Below are 23,669 nucleotides of genomic sequence, written 5' to 3'. Positions count from 1 at the left end.
TCCGGGGCACTGTCCCCAGGAGACCAAGCAAGATAACAGTATCATAAGCATAGCCTGAATAAAGAACTAACTCCTGTCTGAATCCATTAGATTCTGTTTCGTGTCTGGCATAAAGGATAATGTGTGGAAGCAGTATGTACATCTGTGTGCAGAAGTAGCATAGATGGAATTCTGGGAAAATTATGAGCAGCTGTGATCTCATTGCTTTGTAAAAAAAAAAAAGGAAACTTAGAATAATAGTTCAAATTCTGCTTGCATCTGCCTTGCACCTCCTTAAAACCTATCCTTGTCATTTTATTATCTTTCAGTTCAAGTGCAAGAAAATTAATTATATCCCACTTAGTCTTTTAATCTTTGAAATGTTTGGATTTGTCACATTTAGTTCAATTTGTAGCATTTGCTATGTAAGTCATCATAATCTACAGCTAAAAGTTTATAACAGGTTTCTTCAGAAACCTAGTCTGAACTCACAGTTCATAACCAGTTTAAACAAATAGTTGAAGAGAAAACTTTCAGCCTATAATGCACATTTCTCATTGATTTAGTGTAAAAATTGCTTCAGGAATTGGCTGTCTGTGATTCTTTTCTCCTTTTCTGACTATAGCATTAGTATGAAACTCTTTCTCTAATGAGAGAGGAAAAAAACCTTTAAGGAGATGCAGACATTTTTTGTAGAGGCAAAGTGGCCCTGCTGTCACTTATTAAGAATGGATTTTGCCTTGGTCAGGTAACAACATGTAAACTCAACTTCAGCACTTCAGATGAAAAAATAAGTCATATGGGCCTCCCCCCTGCCCTTCCCTCCCTCCCTTTTCATCCTCCCTCCGTCCCTCCCTCCCTCCCTCCCTCTTTCTCTCCCTCCCTCTTTCTCTCCCTCCCTCCTTCTGCCCTTCCCTACTTCCTTCCTCCCTCTCCTCCCTCCTTCTCTTCTTCACTCTTTCCCTACTTCCTCTCTCCCTTCTTTTCTTCCCTCCCACCCTTCCCCGCCTTCCTCCCTCCTTCCTTCCTTTCTCCCATATGATTTGATCGTATCACAAACACCCTGATATCTAAACACTCATATCTGTTCCTTGTTAATCCCCCACTTAGTAAATTTTTATGATGATCACTAAATTCCATTCTTATTTCTGCCAAAGAAGTGTTTCTGATTTTTGGAATCTATCAACTCAAAGATATTAAAAATGTACCACAACATCGCGATATTATAAAGATATATTCCTGCTGTAAAGCAAAGTTTTAAAATGGTGAGCAACTTCCTCTAAAGTTAGGAGCTAAATAGTTGTTTTTCAGTGTTTACCCATTTTATTGTCCCAAAGTTTGGAAACAAAGTTTATAAAAATTGACTTTCCTGACTTGTTCACAGGGACACTACTCTGAGAACTGTGTGATAGTATGACACAGCAACCAGTTTCTTCTCCAGCATGTACAGGCCTAATCAACAGTGCTGATACCTTTTCATTAGTCTGAGCCCAGCCATGGCCAGCAAGCCTGAGACGACCCTGGGGTGGTGGAGTAAATTTTACATGTATGTGCTGTAAGCTTGGTGAAACCAGGGAAAGGCTGAATCATGAACTACAACTTAAGAAAAAGGTGCCAGGCTAAGGTGGGGTGCAGAGTCGGCAACTTAGGAGGAAACCCTCTTACTTTCTTTAATGACAGGCCAAACTATTTAAGTCTTATTTTCTGTAGCACATAAACTGCAAACCTTGCAAAATACAGTGAGCTTAGCACTTTCAAAAGTCTTCTTTGAGGCCACAAAGCAAAAAAAACCCTTCCGTTGTCTTGTTGATGTGACTTAAGCAAGACTCTCAGGGAGCACAGTTTTCAAAATTCTTGTTCTTGTCCTAATTATCAATACACGGGGTTTTGTGTGAAGCCTACTTGGAACTTTATGAAGACCTATACACTCCAAATTACTTCCAGAGGCCTTTCAATATGCTACGGCTGATGTCCTTCAGCAGGTAAGGACTTCACAAATTACTTGTTTGTAGGATGACCCATAAGTCTATCGGAATGGCACTATCAAGTATATCCTTAACCCCAGGGGATACAAGGTTATTGTTCATACTGGGGATCAGAAAAACACCAAGACAAATGTCCAGCTTTATACTATTTGCTAAGTGGCATTAAGTAAAATTTTTTTTACCTCAGATTTTTCACCTGTAAATATAAAACTCACCTCTTCAGTACTGCAGTAATTAATGTGGTTTGTATATGTATGTATCTAAGCCTATACAAATGCATACTGAGCTCTAAAATGCTGGTGGAGGACAAAATATAGGCACAAGACCAGATGGGAGAGGGAAAATTACAGGAGACAGTAAAGATGGACTTGCAATTTCATTTTATTTTAAATCTTATTTTCTGAGGGGATGAGGATTCAAATTAAGAAGGCTATTAATGTCTGAATAATAAGGGACAATGATCAATTGTGACTTGAGAGGTTCAGGTTGGACATTAGGAAAAATATTCTCACCACAAGGGTGGTGACAGCACAGAAATAGGTAAACAGAGGATTTTTGGATCTCCATCTTTAAGATTTTTGAGACTCTGGAAGATAAAGTCATGGCAGACATGGTCTTATCTTGGATGATCCCAGATATCCTTTACAGCCAATTCTTCTATGAGCCAATGGACAAATCTTCCTAGAAATCCCCTAACCTCAAATCTTTAATTAATTTTTTAATCACTTACTTTTATCTTCAAGCTGACTTGTAAAATTCTCCCATAGATAATGCCACTGATTTGTGATCAGAATCACTGGTGTTTATTTGTGGGAAGAATTAGTCCAGTCTATTTCACCTACAGGTGAAACCCTAGAGTTTCATTTGTCAAGCACTGAACACTAAAAGAAAGGGTGAAGGGTGAATAAGTCAAATTTCCTCCCAGAAGAGTTTTTCCGGGCAAGCTAGTGATTTTTTTATTATTTGCCAGAAGCATAATGGGAAAAGCCAGAGAATAGTTTACAATATAAATGAGAATAGCACTGGGCAAGTACTTTTTGTAACTTACTTTTATTTCCTGAAAGGCAGGACTGTTTCTTCTGCTCCATAGAATTTGCCATAAAATTCTTTTTGATGCAGAATCAGCTCTCATCTTTTTCTATTTAAAAAGTTTGCCAAATGGAGCTAATCTGAAACAGTGAGGAGACAGTAACTAATACCCTAACATCTGGTTGAGTCTGCGGGAAGCCTGAAACCACAGCTACAAGAGGTGTGAAGTGCCTCACTCATCTCAGCCAAAGCTTTAGATATTCTGTACTTAAGGAGCAGGACAGTTTGAAAACTTCTTTCTCAAGATGCTACAGAAATTAGCACATCTGACAAGGAATCTCTAACTTTTTCCATCTGGTTGCTGACATTTTGTTTGCCCAGCTATCCACTTAGGAATTCTAGGAAGCTACCACTTTCTCTTCAACTTTCCCTCCATGTCCTAGACAGAAATGGGGCTGGAATTAATGCACAGCATGGTTTTGCCAAGTGGTTGTCAGTCCAGCTTGACTATACTAATAATGCAGTTGATTAGTATGTGTTGCAGATATTGCCCCCCTAGAAACTTTAATTTATTGATATTTTATATTAAAATTCCTAGATCAACTTAGAACTTCTCAGAGGTTTTTAAAAATCATTCATTCTGATACTATGGGCAGGTTGAGCTTATGGAACACTGTAGTATTTTCTTTCCCCATTCTGCTTCTTTCTGAGATACAGTCTGAATTCACTGTAACAAAAAGAGAACTTCAGCTAACTAATGCATTTGATTGCTGAGTAGGAAGGTGTCTAAGGACAAGGGTTTCATGTGTGCAGAGGGATGATGGTAAGTGTTCTTCTGTTGGAGCAGCAGAGAGGAAAAAATAGAAGCAGATCTTAAATACTTTGCATTTATCAACCTAGCATAAAACAGTAGCAAGACAAGAGGCTTATCATATGGCCCATCTCAGAGATGCTTGCTTACATCTTCACTAGGTTCTTGTCTTGGATCGCAGATTTCTCAAGGCAGGCCCAAAACTCTTGCCAAAGAGTTCTGTGTGCACAGCTGAGAACTTGATTAAAATGCTAACATTCTGGAAATAAAAATAACATTATTCTTAAAAGCAAAAGTTAATGGCTCTAAATATTACCCTAATCTTCTATGAACCAAGTATTTGTTGGATTGGTTTATTCCCATTTAGAAAGTTTTCAAAAAATAAACTTAAGCTGTTGTTTTAACTTGTTTACTTCTACACAAGGCATAGATAAGGATGGTTTTGTTATTGTATTTATTATAAAAATCTGAAAAATAGCATATATTACTGGGACTAAAGTTAGATATTGCAAACAAGACAAAAAACAAGTGCAAATACAAAGCCCAATTAAACTATTGTTTCAGTATATTAGCAATTTTATTGATATCTAATAAACAAGCAAGACCCTTTGTTTACGGCTGAGTTTCTCAAGTTTACAGAAGGCACTTCAATAGGAGTTTATGGAAATTCATTAATCAGGATTCATCCCATTAGTCTCACCTGCAGTTTCTTTGCCTTGTTTGCTTTAATGTGTAATATAAGATGAAGCCCTTAACCAGGCTAGAAAGGAAATCATAGTAATCATTTAAGAAATGGTCTAAACATCAGATTCAGCAAACCATAATTATACAGGCCAAACTGGGCTACCTGTATCTGTTTTGCATGTGTATTACTGAGAAGACTCTCTGTACCTATGTGTATTTTATTGCAAGCAGCTATAGCAAGGACCATCGCCTCACTGTCCAAAGTAGGTGATTCTACCAACACGAAAATATGGCTTCTTCTCCAAAGAGCTTGTACTGCAGTTTTCACTAAACACTCAATGATGACTTTAAAAAATAAAGGCCTTGATAGTTCTTATTTTGAACTGGAAATCATAATTTGAAACTCTATACGGCTTTTGTATAAAGAAATTTCTGAAGTGGATTGCTGTGGAAAAACAGCTTTAATCCCAAAAATTTAACATGGACCCAAACATGACAATCGAAACAATTTGTCAACTAATGTGCGTGATTGCTATTAGAGAAACAAACACAAAAATTGGCCCATGATATTTATTTTAGACATGAAGAAGCAGACAAGATACTCCATATATTTAATATTTTTATTTTCAGCAAAATACTTCTCATTTTACGACAAGCAACTGGATCAAAACATTCATTCTTATCACATTATCATAAACTCAGAAGTTGCTTCAGCAACACAGAAGATAGTTTGAGGTTAGCAGTTTCAAGGAGGGGAGGAATGTCTGCTTTGAAATTATTGCAAAAGTGTTAGGAGGGAGAGGAAAGACACCTTGCAACAGCAAGGAGGAGCAATACTGTTTCGGAATTTTAGGATAGAACTCAAAATGCAAAAAATTGAAGCAAATCCTGAAGCAGCACATTCATGCAGAATATTACAGCAAAAGTGCTCTGCCTTTGTGTGACTGTAGTCATTGCTGTTTCCAAGTCTGAGCCAGATTGCATTGAACCAGCTCAAATGTTTGTCTAGTGCCTCCTATTACTTCATCATCTGAGGTTCACATGGGCACAGCTCACGTGTGTATGTCCTAATGGAGGAGAGTAAGTATTCCACATTTACATGTTAAGTTTAGTATTTCCAGCTTCTGGTGTGCCCATCTGCTGACTCTTCCCACTTCAAATTTTCTTCTATAGCTATTTATCCTCCAAATAAATTATGTTAAAAACTGTCTGCACCACTCATCATCAACAAAAAGATTATGCAAATTTGACTGGCAAATCATTTACTACTGGTAAAATATTCTTCCCCCTTTTGTAGAAGGTCTTTTTCCAGGATTTTTTTGTAATATGCAAGTCACCTCAGGAAACTGGAAGCCAAATTCCAATAGAAGGCAGGAAGAAATATTTTTACGCTGAGGGTGGTGAAACACTGGCCCAGGTTGCCCAGAGAGGTGGTAGATGCTCCATCCCTGGAAACATTCAAGGTCAGGTTGGACAGGGCTCTGAGCAACCTGATCCGGTTGAAGATGTTCCTGCTCATTGCAGAGGGGTTGGACTAGATGACCTTTAAAGGTCCCTTCCAACCCCCAAAATTGTATGATTCTATGATTCTCTACCTTATTTACATTAGGCGACTCCAAAGACAGGAAGTAAATTGCACAGTTCTGATGCTGTTCTGTGCATGGGTTCTGTGCAAGGAGTTTGAAAGCTAACTGTTACAGAATGTAATTTTACCAGAGAAGGCACTTCCTTAAAAATACCGCTACTGGATTTTTTCTTTTCTTGCTGTGGAAACCAGATACAGAAATCTATAAAGGCCTAGCACTGTTAACTGAGTACTGTTCTGCCTCTTGCAATGTCAATATGTTGTTTTGAGCTCCGAGATCAAAATTCTCATTATTGTTTAGAGCAATAAAGAAGAACACAAAATCAGAACCAGGGGTTACACAGCTTGTACTTCAAACTAGCTTTTAAAAATATTATTATTATTGTTGTTGTTGTTGTTGTTGTTGTTATTATGTCACAAAGAGGAGTCCTTTTGTAGAAACGGCTCTATGCGGCTCCACCTTAATCTTATTTCTGCAGGTTTTCAAACTAATGAAAAGACTACCATACTTGGGGGCAGAGGGAGGAGGGGGAAGCCATCAGTTCTCCCCTTCCTGCTATTTCCTATTCACTATGAAATAAAATTTGTCTACAATTACAGCAGCAGTTCACAGTTCTGGTTAATGTGCCACATTGTTCCCATCTCCATAGACCACCAGTACAAACCCCAAAGGTTTTGGGAAGGACTGACAATGCTTAAGTGAGCAAGACCAGGCAACACTTTCAATTCAACAAAATGAGTCAACTCAAAAGTATGCAGCTGAATTCCAGAGAGTCAGTCTTCCATCGGAGCATAAATACACATTCAAGTAAGAGACAGAAGACACTTAAATAAACACACATAATTGCAAAGATCATGATGCTCATTACAGCACCTGCAAGAGATGAGATGTAGGAGATGTTTGCTGTGATATTTCAATACAATCAGAAATCCACTGGATTCAGCTTTTTCATTTTCTGCTTTGATTATCACAGGGTGATTTGGCTCAAAGTCTAGTGCTAGATAATGGTCCCTGGTTTCTTAAAAAACAAAGTTTCTGTTACTAGTCCTGTTGGAAGGAAATGTTTAGACCATGGATTGCTTTCCACTTACTTCTGCTGTTGGAATGAAACTCCACACTCCTGAGAATACAAGAAACCCTGAAATGACAGTCCATTTCTCTGAACAGTTCTCCATTTTTCTTAAAGTGGCCCTAGGCAGATGACAAACTGACAGACTGGCACAGCATCATGCCTGGAAGGGAACTGTGTGAATGACTCAGTTGTTCATTGGATAGTTTTAGACTTTCAGAGAGAGAGAGAGAGAACGCACCAGTTTCTGAACTGCCTCTGCAATAGCTCTTATTCATCTAGCCAACATTTCCTCTCCATTTCTTTCAGTATTAGATTGTAGCTCACCATGCAACCTTGATGGCTCAGTAATAAGTCAGAGAACTACGGTCCAAAACCCTACTCTTCCACAGAAAACAAAAGACCAGCTTCAGCTCACTTGGAACATTAATAGCTCTGCTGAAATTTCACACTGCTGAAAGTGACCTAACCAGGTCATACATGCTCTCATTAGGAAAAGAAGTTCCCACTTCAGATCCTTCAGAATCCTCCCAGGAGTAGCAATCACTTCTTTTCAAAAGCTTAAAGTGCATTTATATGACAACAAAATAAAAGAAACAAACAAACAAAACTACCTCCAAAAAAAACCCTGAACAAGCAAACCAAACCAAAACCCAACCAAACCCAAAACAGTCCTGCTAAGATAGCAATGTTGAAAATGCAGCTAATAGAGACTGCCTTTCTTCAGAGGGCAAAATCTGTCTAGCCCTGAATGCCAGCTGAGTAGTTACAGTCCATTTAATCATCACAGTGTCAGCAATTACCTTCATTCCTGAGCTTAGTTACAGGGGTTTTTTTCAGTTCTGTACCAAATCATAAAACAGGTCTTCAGTCAGCTCTCTTTGCTATGAGAGTATTGGGATTTTGTGAAACTGGAGGGAGAGATTATACTGTATGTAACAGTCTGGGAGAAGGCTTACTGATCACTTCTTTGTAAATGGATGAAATCCCATTCCTGGCTTCTTTTGCTCATTTCTGTAGGGCATTAAAGAGCATAACAAACCACCACAGACCTTAGCTCAACAAGCCCACCGGCTTGGTGCAAGTATCAGTGCAACAGCAGGGACACTTAAAACTAGGAGAGAAAAGACTGCATTCATATATCACAGCACAGATGCCATGAACTGTTCATGAACTGTTCACCAGCAGAATTCTTCAAGGCTGACAAATGTGTGTAGCATGCTGGAGTGTGTATGAACAGTTGGAGAAGACAACTGTTGTGGCAAAAGTGATCCGTGTTGTGGAGTAGAAAAAGGAGACTTCTTAGACATCATAGACCTCCTCTTCCATGGCATGACAGACCTCTCCACGAAGTTGGTGGAAGGTGTTGCGCCTCAGGATCTCCCAGCCACGGTGAGAACTAGTCCTGGATGTGCTCCGTGACAATGACAGAGCAGACAGTTCCTTCTTGTACAGGATGTTCCTATTGATCTCCAGCTTTTCCAAACCTTTATCATAGTTATCCCTATCCTGAGCCTTAAATGCTTCTGTGTAACGCGTCATCTTGTGTTTGTTGGGATCAACCCTGTCTTCAACTCTGTAAGAGGATTAAAAAAAATAAACTGAATGAAGTAGAAACGTGCTAGTTTGTCAACAAAACCAAGCAGCCACAAGAAACACGCCCCTTCCAAAAGTATGCCTACTGACCCAGACATTCCAGAAAATCTACAAAGAAACAGGAAACCGATTACAGGCATGGTGCTAGCAGCTGCTAGCACACAATTATCTCCTAAACCTTCATCCCTGTCATTGACTTCAGTACCCTTATCTGCCCGTGGTTTCCTGTACTTTAACTAATTTCCTAGTCATGATTTGCCCTTTCCATCTTGCCAGCTGTAAGCTATTGGCAGACCTACCCCACCTGATTCTAGCTCCAGATCCTTTGTATATACACATATATTCATCCATTTCCTTTGTTCTTGTCTATCCTCTGATACTCCGTGGTTGCTAGCCTCAGGATGTCACTTATCTTTTGCTGAACTTCTATTTAACTGCTTCACTTCCACCAACCCTTCTCTACATTACTTATAACTTGTCTTCTGGAAAACTATCCCATACTATATACAACAAACATACATGTAACTTGACAGAACTAGATCACACCACACTCTTTTCTCATAGCATCCGATGAAGAATTGTTGTTGGGATATTGCTTTTGCAAAGTTATATTCTGTACCTGAAGGTGTTGCACATTGGTATCGCTTTAGGTCTAGTTGTTCTGCCCAGCAAACCTGAAAATCCACAAGATTCATTTCTCTGCTAAAACCTGCAGAAAGTCCTATTTCATACAGACACCACTCCCCCTTCTGGCTTTATCAGCAAAAGATGATGCAGTTAGAAAAGACACATGCCCAAACAAAGTTTAATCTTTTCTCACCCTTGTATAAATATTGATTAAAATCAGAAATAATGAGGAATCTAGCGTTATCTAGACTACAGCTTGTTTGTTATTTCAGTTCCTAAACTGAAACCCTGGGCCTAAGACTTTGCCACCTGATGCAGTCTTTGCAAAGTATAATATAGTTACTAGGTTCATGCCAGAAAGAAATCTTGCCTTTAATTATCCCTGTTCTGTTCTTGAATCATCTGCAGTGCAGTTCATTGCTGCTGAATGCCTAATTGATTGATTCTGCCTCTGCCATTTCATGCATCTAATAGAGACAGCCAACCAAGCACAGTGGTGAAGCTTTGTGATACTCATTATAAGAAGTTTGAAAGAAAAATTCAGGCCTTATAACCTGTGCAATTTCTGGGGTCCGTCTCCTGTGACTACTGGATAAGAAAACATCAGCTGATTTCACAAGGAATTGCACAGCAGAGCTTTCTGAGGGGAACAGTGCTTGTCTATCAATCACAGACAGAAAACAGGTCAGGGTCTGTATTCTGGAAGGGAAGGACTCCAAACACTCCTCCCCATGCCACTGGAAAGGCTGTTTATTAACATCCATACATTGGATTCTTCTTCTGGGATCCTCACGTGCACACACTAGAAGAGAACTCACCTGAGATACCATCGGTCCCCTAGCCCATACTCCCGCCCACAGATTCCAGACCGAGGCCAGAGACACCGTGGCAGTTTCCGCTCCAGCATGACCGTAGTAGCGACAACCTTTAGAATAAAAAAAAGAAAGAACTTGGATGAATCAGAAAAAAATCAGACTCTCTTTGAGTTTCATGAGTACTGACCCATTACCTTACTTCATTACAGCTCCATATGTAATGAAGAAAAATCATAGAGTCAATACTCTGTTTATTATAGAGCATTTCACTATTTTAGTCCTAACTGTGCCATGTTTTGAGGAAGCAATGGTGCTCTTAAAATACTTTTAAATTTCTTTCCTTTTATACCTGATGGCAATGAGTAGGGTAATTAATTCGCAAGCTAGAGAAAAGGACAGTATTTATTTCTGTATTAACTCTCATCAGAACTTACCAATGTGGCCACACAACTACATTTAACCATTTGACTTACTGCTTTCTCACAGAAAAATACTAGGAAATGGATTTCCTGTTGAGCAGCTATGTAACTGATCTGGTTGAATTTTTTTGCCTTTTGAGCAAGGGAGTCAAGCCAACTTCTCTTAATGGATCTAAAGATATTACTGACCTACTTGTAATCATTACTTTGCATTCTATCTCCCCTCAGTCAATCCCTATAATTATAATTTAAATCTCAGTTACACAGAAATGTGATTTGTAAAAAAAGGATGCAACTTTAATGCTATTTAACAAGAGATTCCATGTGTAAGGAACAAACACCTAGGGAGACACAGGATGGACTAGAAAGGCTGGATGGGCTTCTAGCTGCTCTTTGAAATAAGGCAGGAATACCCGCACAGCAAAAATATACTGGAAGACAGTTTCACATGGGAAGATGCGCATGCACTTAGACACTTCAGACTCATAGAAAGGACGAAAGAAATTTGGTGGCTGATGTACAGAAGCTGTAAAACAGAATTAAAGGACATGGCTTATTGTATTAGCCCCTGAGAAAAGTGAAGGCCAGGGAAGGGTTTTAAGGTACCTCCTTTAGAGCACAGATGGCAGAGTAAGTAATTGCACTGTCAAGCACATTTTCTCTGGACAACTTTTCCCCTTCTTTATTCAAAGTGAACCCCCTACCACCTAAATTAGATTACCTGGGCTCTCCAGAGCTCATCCCGCTCATGGGCCACTCTCCAGTGGGTGTCACCCATCATGGCAATTAACAAGTTGAGCATAAGGAGGGTGGCAATGATGGCGAAGGCAAAGTATACCACACTATACATAAAGGGCAGGTCCACATCATAGTTTGCAGGGCCGTCAATGATAGTGAGGAACAGCTCAAAGGTGGTGAACAAGGACATGGGATAGTTGTAGAACTGCCCAAGGTTTTCAGGGTTCTCTGTCTGGAAGATGATGTAAAAAGCTAGAGCAGAGCAATGGGGAAAAAAAGAGAGAGATAGTTTAACAATGGGAATCACATTCCAAGAGCAACAACAGGGTCCTATAGGAGATGCTGACAACACAAAGTGGTCTGGGAAGGACCTGCGCATGTTTCTATGCTAGTGCGGTACCCAGCATAACAAGGACAAATCCCTGACTAGAATCACTGGTCTGCATTATAAAATGGCTCAGAATTACTTTAATTATTTATCTATTCTCAAAATAGTGACCTTTTCTTCTTCAAGGATATAATAAAACTACATCTGTTAATCTCATTTTCCAAAGACAAATATCATAAATGCAGTATGCCTTTAAACCTTGACTTACATATATGTGGAATTATCTGGATTGTCCTAATTTCTATTACCCTGGAAAGAGCAAGACTTGAAAACCAAACTCAGGAGAACAGAAATCAGTACTGTAAAGTGATCATGCTCAAAGAAACAGAAGCTATACATCATCACCACCTCTGCCAGCTGACTCAAAGGGCAACCCTGGAATACATCAAAACCCACTCACTTAATTCATACTAAAGAAGTTGGCAGGGGTAACAAAATGCTGTTTTCCTTCTGTAGACTCACCTGATGCAAACCCTAGTATCACCACAGCCATGAGCCAGCAAAAGCGCATAAGATCTCCAAATATCATCTGTAGAGCAAAGACAGAGTCACCGTAAGGCCCAACTGTCCCGCTAAGCCACAATGCAACCCTAGGTGAAACATTTTCCAGATTCTAAGACCATGAGTGGACTAAAGGAAACTTCTGCACTAAAGAGAGAATGTGAAAGTCCCAAACCCTCTGTGCAGACAAGAACTTGTCCATTTGGCATTAATGCTAGTCCTGAGGGAGAAAAAGTATTCTTTCAGTTTTCCCTATCTGCAAAGAGGTGTCAGGATGTGTGTAACAAGCCCATATTTGTTTGTGTCTTATACCTTCTGGATCATGATGGTAAAGGGTCCGAGCATCTGGAAGCCTCGTGCGAAGTACATGACATTGCACCATCCTAGCACCAGGGCAAAGGACATGGGCACCACCTCACCAGTTGTGCTGGTGAGGCGCATCACCATGGTTACTAGAATCATGCAAGCATATGTGATGCTGCAAGGGAAGAAGAGACAGTGAAAAAAGTTCAGTAAAGGAATCTTACCCTCCTTTTTCTTTTCTTTTAACAAATTCCAAGACAGGCACATATTGCCACAAGCCCCATAGCCAGAGACCTCTCAACACTATCAACACTACCTGTCCACTCGCCTGGCTTCCTACACACCAGCTGAGCCAGTAAGAGAAGTAAATCAAGAGAAGGAATACTCTAAAAGAATGGAGAAAGTGACTCATATGGCAAAAGACAGCAGTAGGGAAAATGAGAGACAATGTATTTATTAGACTTAAAAAGTGGTGTACTTACACAATTATGTGAAAAGGCCCTCCTAGGATGGTTTGTCCAAAGTATTTCGCTGCTCCAACTCTAAGGATATCTGGGATCTAAGAGAGACATCCTATTGACTTTAGGACTTAGACGGATTCCATTATACTATTAAATGTCATGGTAACCACCAATATTCACAGGATCTTGGGGCCAGCTGCATCTGCTTTGTTTGCTGGTTCACAGCTTGATTTCTGTATTACTTTAAAAACTGAATGATTGAGTCAGGTGGGCCCCTCTCGGGATGTGACACAGATTGCTGTAAAATCTAAGAACGCTTGGGCAGATTGAGAGACTTTGGCATGTGGCAGAGGGATGTTGCAGCACAGAGCTGTGAGCCTGAAGTTCATATAGGTTACTGAGAAGAGACCAGACAAACAGCTGAGCCTCAGAAGTCAAGACAAAAAGACCTTCATGAGTAATCAAAAGAGTTTGCTATAATTCGGACTCACTGTGTTACTTGTAGCCCCAGCTGCCTGACCAAACACAGGAAGAAGGACCTGTCCTTCTGGAACATATATGGGCAGAGAGAAAGCTGTCTACAAGCCCCATTTTACTTCAGTTCACCCTGACATCACCATATGAGTTTTCTCATACAAAAGTTTCAGTCTTCTATTTCCTATTATAATAAAATCAAGCAGGGGATATATTTGTTTTAATTTTGAGAACTTTTGCTTTTTTTTTTTTTGAAGAGTTCATGGTCAGGAGAACACCTAAACATGTCCACCTCAGAACTCCGGTTGAGTAAGGCTCCTGTAACAGGCCCATACAGTCACTGATCTCCAATTAAATACAAACTTTACTGTGTATGCACAGAAATCACTTCAGCTGGCACCCCTAAACATATGAGTATTTAGGGGTGCTGGGTGAAGAACCTCCAAGCATCTCATGCAAGAGCTGGGATTCAGCTGGACCCACCGATGGTGCTAATGGGAACTGTGGTATTGCCCTCCAGAGAGTGTCTGATAGCACGGCCAGTCCTTCTAATCACTTCTTCCACACCTGGAGTCTTACTAGTATGTTGTTACAGGTCTGTTTCATCCAACAGATACTCTTGACAGCATCTGTTGCCACAGGCATATATCAAAGCACTTAGACTAAGCAAATAACCCCTACCAAGTCGTGAGCACAAACTCATGTTTGTCTACTAAGTAAAATCTGTCTTGATTAAACTCGAGACTATATAGATCACTGTTTCTCTTACCTCAAGGACCAAAATTACTACAGCTCCAATGACTGTGATCAGCTCCCCCACCAGCCTCAGCTCATCCTCATATGTCATATATGATTCCTGAAAAAAAGAAAAAAAAAAAGGAGTGAAAGGAAATTAAAAAAGAGGAGTGGGGGGAAAAGATGGCCCAGCATTAGTGTAATAAACATGACTAGGCTTGACAAGGCCACAGGAACCAGCCCAGCCCCATAACGGAGAACAGAGCGTACCCCATGTTCCTCACTGCAAAGGTCAGCTGGCGGAAAGAAAGAAGGAGGACAGCTGCAATAGCTGGCAACTGGGAAAGGCTTGGACTTTCCAGTTGGGTAGGTTAGATTGGAATTGGCCAATGCTGCCTGAGGGGCCCTGACTCGTATAGACGTAGTACCTGCAGCATTTTCTGGACATAGATTGTATTGTCTCTGCTGCTTGTTTTGTTGCCTGTTCGGGGTTTCAGTGGTCGGTAGACGCAGCACATAGTGAAGCAGACCATGTAGAGTATATAGAATAAAGCCAGGAAACAGAAATAGGGACGGCCATACATATTCCACTTCAGGCTCACCAGCTCCTTCACAGGTGTTAGGTCCAAGATCTGGCGTGCCTGAGAAAGACAGAAAGAAGGAATTAATTGCCATAAGGACATTTGTTTAAGCATCATTCACACTGTTTCCTGGGAGAATGGTAACAAACTATTCACACCTACTCTATTCGGCATTAGGAAGATGAAGTTATTTTGCAAAAATGGAATGCTCAAGTGGGTTTGGATTTGCTTAGTTTGTCAGGAAAGAACTTGGAAAAAAAGGTAAAAAATAGATCCTGCAGAGAACAGCCTTTGAGTACCAGTGGGAAGTGCAAGAGAAGTGTGATAGACACTGAAATAAGTTTGTTGTCTGTGTAGGCCTGGACGCATATAAACACTTGAGACAGACCTATGATCTAGGTACATGGATGCAAATATATGAGGATGTGTTACAGAAAATAAAAGTTGTTTTTTCGTTTTTTTTTAACCATATATACATCTTGGGGGTGGGCTAACTTTACAGTATCAGAAAGTTTATAAATCCTGCGAACTCTAGGGATTCAAATACATACAAAACTACATCAATTCATTAATTGTCTTTTACTGTAACTGGAATAAATTTTGAAGCATATTTTGTGTTAAGCAAGACAGCACAGTGCACTTTACAGCAGACAGATACTCTCCTCTGCACAAAATATACATCATTATTAGAACATAGAATTGAAAATAAGATAATTTGGATTCTATTTTCAGCTACAGAAAAAAGTTCTTGCGCAACCTTGTGAAATTCACTTAGATTTTTTTCTCCAAATTGGAGTTCTGCATTTATACATGTAAGTTAACATTGGTTTCAACAGCTATTTCTAACAACTTTGGTGGCATTTGTGGAAACTCTTAATCTCTAGGAAATATATCAAAAGGTCCTTTAGATCATCAGCTCTCTTTGAAAAACTGACACTGATATTACCTTGATTTAGCAGGCAACTAAGAGGACTTTGGAGAGATTTCCAAAGTTCCTTTATTCCTGTCTAAATGCAGCCTGTTAATGAACTGGATTTTCAAAAGTTTTCACCATTCAGCTATAATGATAAAAACTGCAGTATACCCACAGTGAAATATATACTGTGAAAAAACCCAGGCTCTTTCAACTTAATTCCTTTAGATTATTTATATGTCATATTCAAAGTCTGGGTCCTTCTTTTTAGAATCTCAGTGGTGCAGCTCAAATATATCTAGAAGACCACATACATTTCCAGGAATTAACAGAAGTTTCAGCGAGCATCTTACATGATATGAAAAACAGTACTGCTGCATAAGCTGGGGTTGTGTTTCTGACAAAGATCTGCATATATCCATACATACTGTGTAGCTGAGGAATTCTATACAAAAAGAAAGCGTCATCAAAAAAAGTTGAGACCATAGTTTTAGAAGTGACAAAGAGGCTCTATAAAAAGTAAGAGCAGTGGAGTTATGAGCACTGGAGGGAAGAATCCTCTCCTAACATACAATTCTATTTGAATAACTAACAGGAAGAATCCAGGAATTTTCTTAAGTGCCCTTATGGTTGATCTGGTTAATTTGCACACATGCATATAAAGGACAAAGAAAATACAGTGAGATGATACAGAAAAAAATTCAGTATCTTTTCCTCTATTGAACATTGCTAATTTATGCCTCTGAGTGAATCTATTGATTTGCTGCTGGGATGACAACTATAAAACTTGGAAAGATCAATGTCACTCCACTCTTTTTAACTGTTTTCCTAGGACAAGATGAAATTGTGGCTACATGAACTATCTAATAAATGTCATCATTAATTCTTTCTACAAAATTTGCCTCATCTATGTCCTTAGAGTATCACCACTACAAGTAACCCCATCACATAACTTCAGGAACTTAAAGGAGGTATCTTCGTTAGTGATGTGGTTATCCTAAGATTTCTCTCCTTGCAGGCAATAGGGTCCTACAGACTGCCATTCAGCTCACCTAAGATCTAAATTGCTCTCTGGAGATACTTAGTTACGCGTGTTTCTTTATCAACCATATGTAAAATTTAGGGAATCTGTATTCCTTAATTAAACATCTCAGTTGGTGACAAAAATTAGATGAGATAAATCTAGGCCAAGTGCACTTCTTTAGCTTAAATTGACCAATGTGAACACACAATATTGTGTGCAAAAAACGTAATCAGTCTCAAGCCCACCCAAAACTAGACGTTCTGCTTAGTAAACTAGTCTGTAACGAAAGAATGAACCACAAGGGAAAGATGTTCATTTTAGTATGTAATGTACTATTGGATGTTTTCAACACTGTAGTGACAAGAGCACTATGCTGATACGAATAAAATGGGAGAGGGAATATTAGGGTCTTTTCATACTGAGTTCTTTTGAAACATTTGGCCCATGATTCCCTAATGGTCATAAATTACATAGAGTCCCACTGCAAGGAATTATGTTCCACAGAAGTAACAAATGTTATTTTCAAACTAAATGGATGAGACTGACTCAGGTTATCATGGCCTCCAAGATCTGTAGTAGTTGAAGAGCTAGATCTTTACTTTGGAATCAAATGGATCACCTTGAATTATTCTCAAAACAAAATTTTCTTTTTCATTCAGTTATAAGCCATATTCTGTTACAGTGAAAGTAAACCAACGATATTTTGTTTATTGGAGCCTGCAAGCCCATAAAATCAGCATGGAGTCTTTTTGTGTTTTTCTGTCATCTCATTATAACTGTTCAGGGTCCATTCCCAATTTGGAAGAAATCAGTATAGCCAAACTGAAGCTGTAATTGTAATGGTTTCCTACAGTTGAAGAGTGAGCCTTTAGTCCTTTGTCTGTCTTCCCTATGTTGAAGTGTAATGTAAGTAGAATATGTACATACTCAAAGTGTAGAAACAGGACTACAGCTGGTATGTTTATGAAGGCTCAAAGTTTGCTTCATAGGTCAAGGGCTCAGTCTACTCCAGAGAGAGTCAAAAGCAGTTGGATTCAGCTACTTTAAGACAGTCAGTGTTATTTCATTTGCAGTTTCTCTACCTATAAAAAGGGAAGAATTTATTTGGCCATTGTCACGGAACATATGCAGGGTTCACATGAGCAATAAGCTACTTTTCCAAGAATTCTTTTTGATGTTGCCAACCAAGCACCAAAATGTCAACAAGACTTTTTCTGTAAAGGGGAACCAAAGGCATATATATAATTGATTGGAAATTACCCTCAGTTCTGATGGCATCTTGAGGGTAAAACAAAAGACTAACAACTAAAATCTATCTGATAAACCTTTGAAATATTTTTGTTATGTGTGGGAGCATAGAACTGAAGATGACAGAATATTCCTGTTAGTACAGCAATACACGTCTTTTGTATCAGATGACTTAGGATAAGAAAATTGGAACATTTTCCCAATGAGATTAGTACTTGTCTAAAGCTCCATGCCTTACATAAACATATTACATTTTAAGTTTCTGCATTATTATCTGGATGATATTTAATCGAATCATCTATATCAAGCCTTCAGCTTCTGCTAGAAGACTGACACAGCATAAGTAGGATAAATAGGGTGTACTTTACACCTTGCTTATGAATTTGACCCACACACTTTATTAAATGCTTCTAGACCTAATTCCTATTGTAATGTTTAGGGGACCACTGCAATAAGCAAGGAGACGTAAGTCAAAGTGGCATGAGTGGGTTACTTTGAAGGAAAACTTCTTATTGCACCCTAGATGTTTTCCTTCTTCTGCTACATTGCCCTGTGTCCTCTAAGTCAGCCAAAGACAGACTGCGCAAAGTGCAAGGAATATGTATGTTTCAGTAAATGGATGTGACTCTTGAACAGCCTAAGAAATATCCTAAAGGATTAAAAGGAAGTGAGAGGTAATGAACCTAGCTAGATAGCCTTAGGTGTTCTGTTTTGTGTAGAAATCAGTATGCTAGAATTCTTTGCATAGGAGAGTAAATTTCATTTTCAAAAGGGTGATAGAAGTTTAGAAGCTTACTGTAATCTTCCTGTAGCTTAGTTCTTTTCTATTCTTGCCATTTTTCATCCACTTGAGGGTCAGAAAATGTATCTTAGTACCTATTTGTGTATGCATCCCCCTTAATACAAGAGGACCCTGCTTCTGTGGCCTAAAGATGCTACTCTAGTATTCTTCTTTCTTTTAGGATTATGGTCTAGTCTTCTGGACAACTTCTAAGGTTATTCTATTTTTTTGACATAGACTTCTTTGCCTTGACTTTCCGTATGTATCACCACATGTAGAAATTTAGAGGATTTTTAATAAAAGCAAATGAGAGTTTCATAGACTTTCTCCACATTGTGCAAAACTCTCCAGTAGCTGAAACTTTTGTTAGAGAAGTTTGACTAAAATTTTGATAGATGGAAATAATACAGGATGGGTAGAATTGTGCTAATTAAAGTGTCTTCTGCTACATTTCATGTATTCCCTGCAGCACATAGTACAAAGTCCTTGCTCTATGGATAATATAAAAGAGCTTGAACCTTCAAACTCATCATTCTTCTCCTTTTATAATCACCATGGTCTGCACATAGAAAGCATGTGGTGCCCACAGTACCTCTCTCTTCTTGGTTGAGACAATGAGCTCAAGGAAGGACTGATCTTCAGCCCAGGAGTCAATCTCTGTGAGATCATAGAGCACAGTGGTCAAGGGGCCAAAGGACCAGAGATTGTGCTTCCGCTTTTGCATAAGGTATTGAAACATCTGAGGAGAAAAGAAGGGGGTGGAGGATATCAGAAGCTTTCCAGTATATAGTGTATTTGCAATGAAAACAAATAAAGTTGTTAAAAACCCTTAATTACAATGTATTTTCCTTGAACTTGGTAGTTGTTGTGGTTCTCATATCTCTCAGGAACAGCAGGTTAAGAAGTGGAAGAATTTTTTCTTACTCCCATTTGATTATTAGCTCATGCTTGAGGTAAAGGATGAGTGGTTTTTATTCTAAGTTCTAATCAAACTGCTAAAGTTTTTTGACACAGTTATACATCTTGGCAATAGATTTCATATGGAATTATATGTTGATTAGAAAAAAAATTTCTTTTATACTCTTCTACAAGTTATCAAGAAAGAGGTGTGGCAAGGGAAATGAACCTGTCCTTTGGGGATCTACAGAAGAAACACTAACCGCCTTTGTCTTTTTGTTAAGGGGAAGGATGAGAGTTTACATTAAATATTGAGTTCTTAACTATGAATAATGTCTGTGGATACCTGAAGAAGTTTCCTGTGTGTCACATTTAGGGTAATGAAATCTAGACAACAAAGACAATAATTTCAGTCAGACTTTTAAAAAATTACTTGGAATGGATCTTTCTGTTAATACCTGTTTAACTCAAATGCTTCAAAAATTGGGTCAAAAGATCTATTCTTTAAGCATACATTTCTTTCATTAGGATAAAGAAATTTCTTATACAGGTTTTCTGGTCCTACATGAGACTTCTGACAAAAAAAAAAAAAAAAAAAGAAGGACTTGTTATGTATCTTCTACCCACTAAGAACATCCACAAACTTGCTTGGTCTGGATCATGTTATTTCAAGTTCTCCACTTCTGAATAATGTCTTTTATATGGAGGCAACTGTGTCACTTAAACTCACCACAGTGTTGCCCTCAACTCCAGCCAGTTTGAATGGAGTAAGCCCCTCATTGTTAGGAATCAATTCAAGTGATCCTGGTCCCTCTTTGTTCCTGTCATAGGAAAGTATCAGGCTGTACATGTGGCAGGCAAATGTCTTATTAGGTTGGAGAACCAGGATGTGAAGAACAGTGTTACCTATGAAGGAAGCAGACCAGATAAAGTATATGGAATAGCCCAGCCCTGTGCAAAGACTGGCAATTGACTGATGCCATTAACAGTAGCTTTCATTTTCCTCACATCCCTCATCCCACAGCTGTTTTTAATGAGAGAAAAATATGTTCATGCACAGATGACGGAGTCTGAAGTGTCCAGATCCACTGTATGCAGTTCACTATGCCCCACAGCACATACCCAGATAATCTTGAGCTCTAATGTCAGCTCCATTTTCAATGAGCAACTGTACAATTTCCTCATTTCCCACACAGGCAGCAAATGATAAGACATGTTCTCCTGCAAAAAAAGGAATGGGAAGAAATAACATTAAGACCCCAGGAAGCAGCAGAGGTTGAAGCACGCTGGGGGAAAGCTATCCATGCTATGAAGCCAGAGGTTATGAAAGGAAGAGTTACTTTAGGTAACGTGTAAATTTCCTGCCCCATTTCTCATCCTACTCAGAAAGGAAAAGAAGACTTGCCCCACACAACACTGAAAGGAAGAAGTAATCTTTTCAGATTATCTTCATAAAAAGATTGACAACTTGCAGTATATACTGCTAGGAAGAAATTAAATCATAATTCTTATGCAATATATATTTTTTGTATACATGCAAATATATAAAACATGTATGATTTATAGGTTTGTATTTCTGTAGTATTTACATACTCAGATGGAGTCTTACTGTCTGCTAAAAGGTGTGTGACTGATGACACTTGGAGACAGGAGCCTCTGCTTATCCTGTTTAGATGGGGACTAAAGCAAGCCTCCCTTATAGTCCCCCATCACCCTGCTGGTTCCCTCCCATAGCAGCAAGGGGAGAAGATAAGGCTGTACCGAAATAGAGAAGATTCTGGGAGCTGCGCCTGAAGAAGTGCCCAGTGGCCTGTGCTGTGCAGGCATTGGCCCCTCTCTTGAGTAAAGCCTTCACCAAAGTGATGTTCTGGTTCACTGCTGCAATGTGGAGAGCTGTCTGCCCTGTAAGACAAAGAAATAAAACCTTGACTCCCAAGAAAGCAAATTCAGGCTGATCAGTAGCCTGCAGTTCACATTTCACTCATAGTAAATCTAAGTTTTTTGGAACTGCATCCATAGTAGCTATATGATTTAGCTTTTAAGTTATCCCTGTTGTGTGCAGAAGGTTGGACTACAGATTTTCCAGAGGTCTCATTCTATTTAAACCTTTTATGAATTCATGAAAACTGGCCTTACAACCTGTCAAACAGAACAACAGGATGCACTTTCTAGATTGTTTCTGCATGAAAACAAGACATGTCTCTCAGAAAGGACTATGCTTTCCTTCATGGGACATGAAGGCCAGGTCAAGACGAAGCTCACAAAGAAGACTTGCTCTAATCCATCAAACTAGGTATTAGAATTTTGAAAACCCCATCATTATTGTTTTAGTGGTTTCAGGATTCTGTCTGGCATTTCTGTGTAGTCAGTCAGAACCATTCTTTAAAAACCTGGCTCAGAGTCTAGACTCAAAAGCAGTGGCCACATTTGCTTTCAATCCCTATTCTTCATCAACCAGAGAACCATTTTTTCTCCTTTCAGAGGAGATCAGGTAGGTGTCCACTTTGTTACACATGACTATGGCAGAAAGCAAACTGTACATATCCTTGCAATCCCACTACAACCAACAGACCCACCTGTCGTGAAGAGTTTGTCAATTATGCATTCGCATGTTTGCACATGTATGTACTTGGGCTTAATATAATTTCGCCTTCCACAAATGGTCAGGAGCCATTTGTATGTTGGTTTTGCTGTGTAACAGTTTAGCAATATATTGAACCACGAACAGTATAAGCCACTTTCCTAAATGTGCAGGTAGTACTTCCTCCCCACCCTGCAGAGAATCCTGCCCATCATCATTCCCTGAGATGTTACCTTCATAGAGCTTTGATGTCATCCGCTCATTGACAAGCTCGGGAGCTGCTTCCATCAGAGTCACTGCAGCCTCCACATTATCATACAAGGCAGCTACATGAAGGGCGGTCTCTCCCACTGCACCTAAAAACAGTAGGAGAAGCATGTGAGTCATCTAGACATTCAACCACATGGGACAAAAGCAGAAATGGATTTATTGGGTTGGAGAATTATGGGAGTGCTAGGTCCTCCCTTGAGTACTGCCAGGTGCCACCTCATCATATGACGTGGTAACAGCCACATAACTGCATAGTCCCTCTCCTTCACCCCATCAAAATCTGAAAGCTGAATAGAGACTTCAGATGTTTGCATGTGACAGCAGACTTAGGCGTGAAGTGAATGTGCATGCACACAGCCCTTCCACTGACCACCTTCCACAGTAAACCACCTCCCTCCATCCCTCTAGAAAAAAGACCCGTTCAAGCTGTAAACCTCTGATCTTCACCATTCCTTTAGGGTTTGATGAGCTCTCCAAGTTAGAAAACTCACTTTGTTGCAAAGCTGCTGACATACTGTTAAGTAGTTTGAGTCTGCTTATGCAAATGCTTTAGCAAACTAACAAACATACTACTCTGTTGTAGCAGGCTCTTGCCTTCCACAGAAAACCGTTTGTAACAAGTAATTGAGTTACCTCTCTGATAGATATCACATGTTCCGTCAGTGAGAAGTTTCCTAATGGCTGGGAGGTTGTTCTCCTTGGCAGCCTGGAGGAGTGGGGATTCCCAGATCCTGTAGTCAAGAAAAAGTGGCTGATGAGAAACACAGTCAAACACATGGTGCCTCTCTCCAGAGCTGGTGAGGGGCATTTTCAACACTTTCACTGAAAGATCAGTAATGCACACCTACCATCTGGGGTATTTTTTGAATGCAAAAAAAAGGAACCTGCAAAAGCAGAGAAGTGCATTGCTAAAAACCCGGGTAATTCATCATCTCTTGACTTACTGACGCTTGACCATATGGTGGCAGCAGAGGAAAAGATAGGAGAAACGAATAACCAAAATGTTTCTGGTTTATATAGCCCACATTTTGAGGCACAGAAGGTAGTGAACAATGGGCCATTTGATACCCCTCCTGTCAGTAGACTAGTTATCTCAGGAGCCAGAAAAAGCCACTAGTTTTTTTACACAGCACAATAAATCAAAAAAGGGTCGGCATCTGAATTACTCCCATAA

At 39.4% G+C, this 23,669-nt stretch overlaps 1 protein-coding gene across 1 annotated transcript in view; it reads right to left on the bottom strand.

Annotated features, from left to right (window-relative positions):
* Positions 1-2,425: 2,425 nt before the first annotated feature.
* Positions 2,426-23,669, bottom strand: part of LOC104257305 (transient receptor potential cation channel subfamily V member 5) — a 30,599-nt gene continuing 9,355 nt past the window's right edge. Inside the window, 16 exon segments of the mRNA XM_009812030.2 lie at positions 2,426-2,488; positions 2,490-2,531; positions 8,485-8,719; positions 10,185-10,291; positions 11,322-11,590; positions 12,189-12,255; positions 12,540-12,705; positions 13,013-13,089; positions 14,235-14,321; positions 14,629-14,841; positions 19,340-19,486; positions 20,375-20,550; positions 20,767-20,865; positions 21,406-21,546; positions 22,459-22,581; positions 23,129-23,226. Coding sequence (XP_009810332.2) covers positions 2,426-2,488; positions 2,490-2,531; positions 8,485-8,719; positions 10,185-10,291; positions 11,322-11,590; positions 12,189-12,255; positions 12,540-12,705; positions 13,013-13,089; positions 14,235-14,321; positions 14,629-14,841; positions 19,340-19,486; positions 20,375-20,550; positions 20,767-20,865; positions 21,406-21,546; positions 22,459-22,581; positions 23,129-23,226 — 2,110 coding nt within the window.

Source organism: Gavia stellata, chromosome 1 (genome assembly GCF_030936135.1).
Source record: "Gavia stellata isolate bGavSte3 chromosome 1, bGavSte3.hap2, whole genome shotgun sequence".
Lineage (NCBI taxonomy): Eukaryota > Metazoa > Chordata > Aves > Gaviiformes > Gaviidae > Gavia > Gavia stellata.
This window is presented reverse-complemented; position numbering and strand designations above follow the sequence as displayed.